The sequence below is a fragment of the Medicago truncatula genome, chromosome 6 (genome assembly GCF_003473485.1).
Source record: "Medicago truncatula cultivar Jemalong A17 chromosome 6, MtrunA17r5.0-ANR, whole genome shotgun sequence".
NCBI lineage: Eukaryota > Viridiplantae > Streptophyta > Magnoliopsida > Fabales > Fabaceae > Medicago > Medicago truncatula.
Window position 1 is genome coordinate 31,123,389 of NC_053047.1, and position 3,044 is coordinate 31,126,432.

General features: G+C 28.6%; 1 protein-coding gene across 1 annotated transcript; it reads right to left on the minus strand.

Annotated features, from left to right (window-relative positions):
* Positions 1-467: 467 nt before the first annotated feature.
* Positions 468-1,589, minus strand: LOC11438825 (F-box/kelch-repeat protein At3g23880). Its single transcript, XM_003619600.3, has one exon. The coding sequence runs from the start codon at positions 1,587-1,589 to the stop codon at positions 468-470; it is 1,122 nt and encodes a 373-aa protein (XP_003619648.2).
* Positions 1,590-3,044: the final 1,455 nt, after the last annotated feature.

A 3,044-nucleotide genomic window follows, 5' to 3' on the forward strand; every position in this document is an offset into this window, starting at 1 on the left:
ATTAACTTTTTTAACCAAGTTGCTTGGGCTCCAGTGGCAAGGAGCTCCTTCCAGGGACGTACCCGGGGAATACCGGGTTCGATTCCTAAGGAGAACAACACTTAGTCAGTGTGCATGCCTCTATGCATAATCCAGATTAATCCAAAAAAAAAATAACTTTTTCAAAAAAGACAATTTTCTGACTGCACCGTAGAAGCTCCCATAAAACAATTGCAAGTAGCGACCACAACATATGAACTAAATCCAATTAGACATGTATAAATAACATTGAATCTCACAAATAATTAAAGTTGACAACGTTTTAAACAAACGTAATACAAATAGTAGACAATTTAACATTTCATGACATAATACATTAGCTCATAATGCAGCCATCCAGGAGTACATAATACAATTTAATTATAAATATAAAGAAAATGGTAATGATAATATTTCCTAACTCTTTTTTTTTTGTTTGTGTCATCTTCTTAATCTTGGTCGTTGTCATCAGGGAGTGAAAGCAAAGACTCTGTATACACAGCCACTCGAGATCCACAATCCTCTATACAATAGGAGGAATACTCTAAAAACTGTCCATTTTCATCATACCTCACCAATCCAGCTGTACCATCTGTTCCAATAATATCACCACTTTTTGTACAACATATTGGAGAGAAATAACGAGTGGGAATGTCATCAATAGAGAAAGTAAGAGTCTTAGTCCAAGACGAATGTACTTTGTATTCTTTCATAACCCATATTTCAACTATATCACTATCCATAGTCCATACACTCAAAAATTCACCGAATACCCACAAATCACAATATATAGGTTCATGTTCCATATCATCCGGCAAAGACATGTCGAAAAGTTTTCTTTCTATCAAATCAAAGGCAATGATAACTTTCATTGATAAATCATGACGAAAAGCCAACCAATGAATAGCCCCATTAAAAACCGACCCTACCATGGAATAATCAGAGGTATTCATGTAAGGGAAGGGAGTACCCTCAATTTCTTTCCACCTATTATCTCTCAACGAGAAAAACTCTAACTGTGATGAAAAATTATGGAAGTCTGTGTCACATGAAACTACCACCACCAAATAATCATCTGTTGATGGGTCATACCCAAAACCATATAGATAACATATATAATTGACACCTAAATATGAACTATTAGGAGACAAAGGTATTTGTTTGTGAACTCTAGTGGATGGATTCCATAGGTAGATGTTTGAATCATGGTGCAAAAATATAAACCCTCTACATGAACATTTAGTTTCAATAAAATTACAATATAGGGGACGACGACGAGGATCAGAACGTGGACGCATAAAATTAAGGTTCAGCGAAGTAGAAGTATAATAATCGCTAAGTGATGTTTCAAAATCGATCAATCGAGTTTCAAGGTCTGGATTTGACATGAACAAAATTCTAGGATTGTGTGCGGCAGTAATTTCAAAATGTGAAATTGCAAAGTGGGTTTGAGAGATAAGAGAAAACAATAACTTACAAACACACTTGAAACGTAGAAGAGACATGACCGGTAACCTCAACAAAATTAGGATGATCAATTCTTGAGGCAGATACTGTGGATTCTTCTCCATGAGACTTACGAATGTTGTTTGTATGTCACAGTTTCAACCCAGTTTGACCCAACTCTATATTTTGTTGCTTACGTTTAGAATAATGAATTGGAATCATGATTATGTTTTTAAATATAATATTGTTGTTAACATTTCATTAAAGCCAATAATTAATGCGCACTCTGAAACGGTGCAAATTGATGAACCTTTTTTAGAGAAAAGGGAAAAAAAATAAAAGAGAGAAATCAAATATTCAACATTTTGTTAAAAAATCAAATATTCAGCATATAAATGACTCATCCATTTATAAGTTTTTTATCATTCAAGTTAGTATTTGATGTAAAATATATATTAAATTCTTAGTTAAGGTAGCTAAATATAAAAGGTAGTTTTGAACTTAGAAAAAAAGAATGTAATTCCTTCTTTCATCGAAAAAGAAAAATACTATATATTACATAAAACAAATCTGTAAACTTGTGTATATTGTAAACACTCAAAGTATTCAAACAAATACAAATGGGAAAATAACTAATATATTTATTGTCTTATAAAAAATAGTTTAAAAATGTTCTAAGTAGAATAAAAGTCAAAAAGGTAATTTCAATATTAGAAAAATATAAAATTTTATTTAACTTGTCTAAAAAAAATCAAATTCTATTTTATTTTTATCTGAAGATTTTAATAAATTATTAATTTGATAGTATTAGATGTGAACTATTTATTAAATTTTTAATTTAAGCTAATTTGAAAATAAAATGGTAATTTCAAAATTATAAAAAAAATAAAATAAAATGCACTCGATTTTCCTATAAGATGTGTAGTCAAAACATTCACTTTTTTTTTACGTTCAAAACATTCAATTCAGACAAATAAAAATGGGGGAAATATCAAAATAAATAGTTATTTTAATAAAATAGTTAAAACAAATTCTAAATAGCATAACAATAAAAAACGAAATTTAAATAGTAGTCCATCCGTTCCTTTTAAGTGTCATTTTACTACAGATTTAGTGTTTATATTTAACTGTCTTTTGATATTTTTAGGGTACGATTTGTCAATTATACCCTTTCTCAATAACTTTTATTTTTTTCAATCAAACTAAATAATTATATTTATTTAGAAAACTAAGGTTTTTTTTTTTCAAAAAAAAATGATTTTTTAGAAGACTGTATTTTTTTTAGGGATTAAAAGGCTATGTATTTGGAAACTAAAGTTTTTTTTTAGAACAAAGGTTTTTTTTTTAAAACAAAGTTTGTTTTTTTGTTATCTTCAACATTCAAATCTGTCATTTATTGTGAATCTAGTATTGGTGGAAACCATAGTTGAAGTCTTAATTTTGATTAAAGGAGTTGAAAAAAAGTTAAAATTTTCTTAAATTTTGCTCAATGTGAAGTTGAAATAATTTTTATTTTGCTTTACAATTATTAAAAAATATGTGTACAATATTTAGATTATTGATAATTATTTGTTAAGAGA

Bases quoted from the DNA above. Each gene is read 5' to 3' on its own strand.
- LOC11438825 (XM_003619600.3), bottom strand. From the start codon at position 1,589: ATGGAGAAGAATCCACAGTATCTGCCTCAAGAATTGATCATCCTAATT.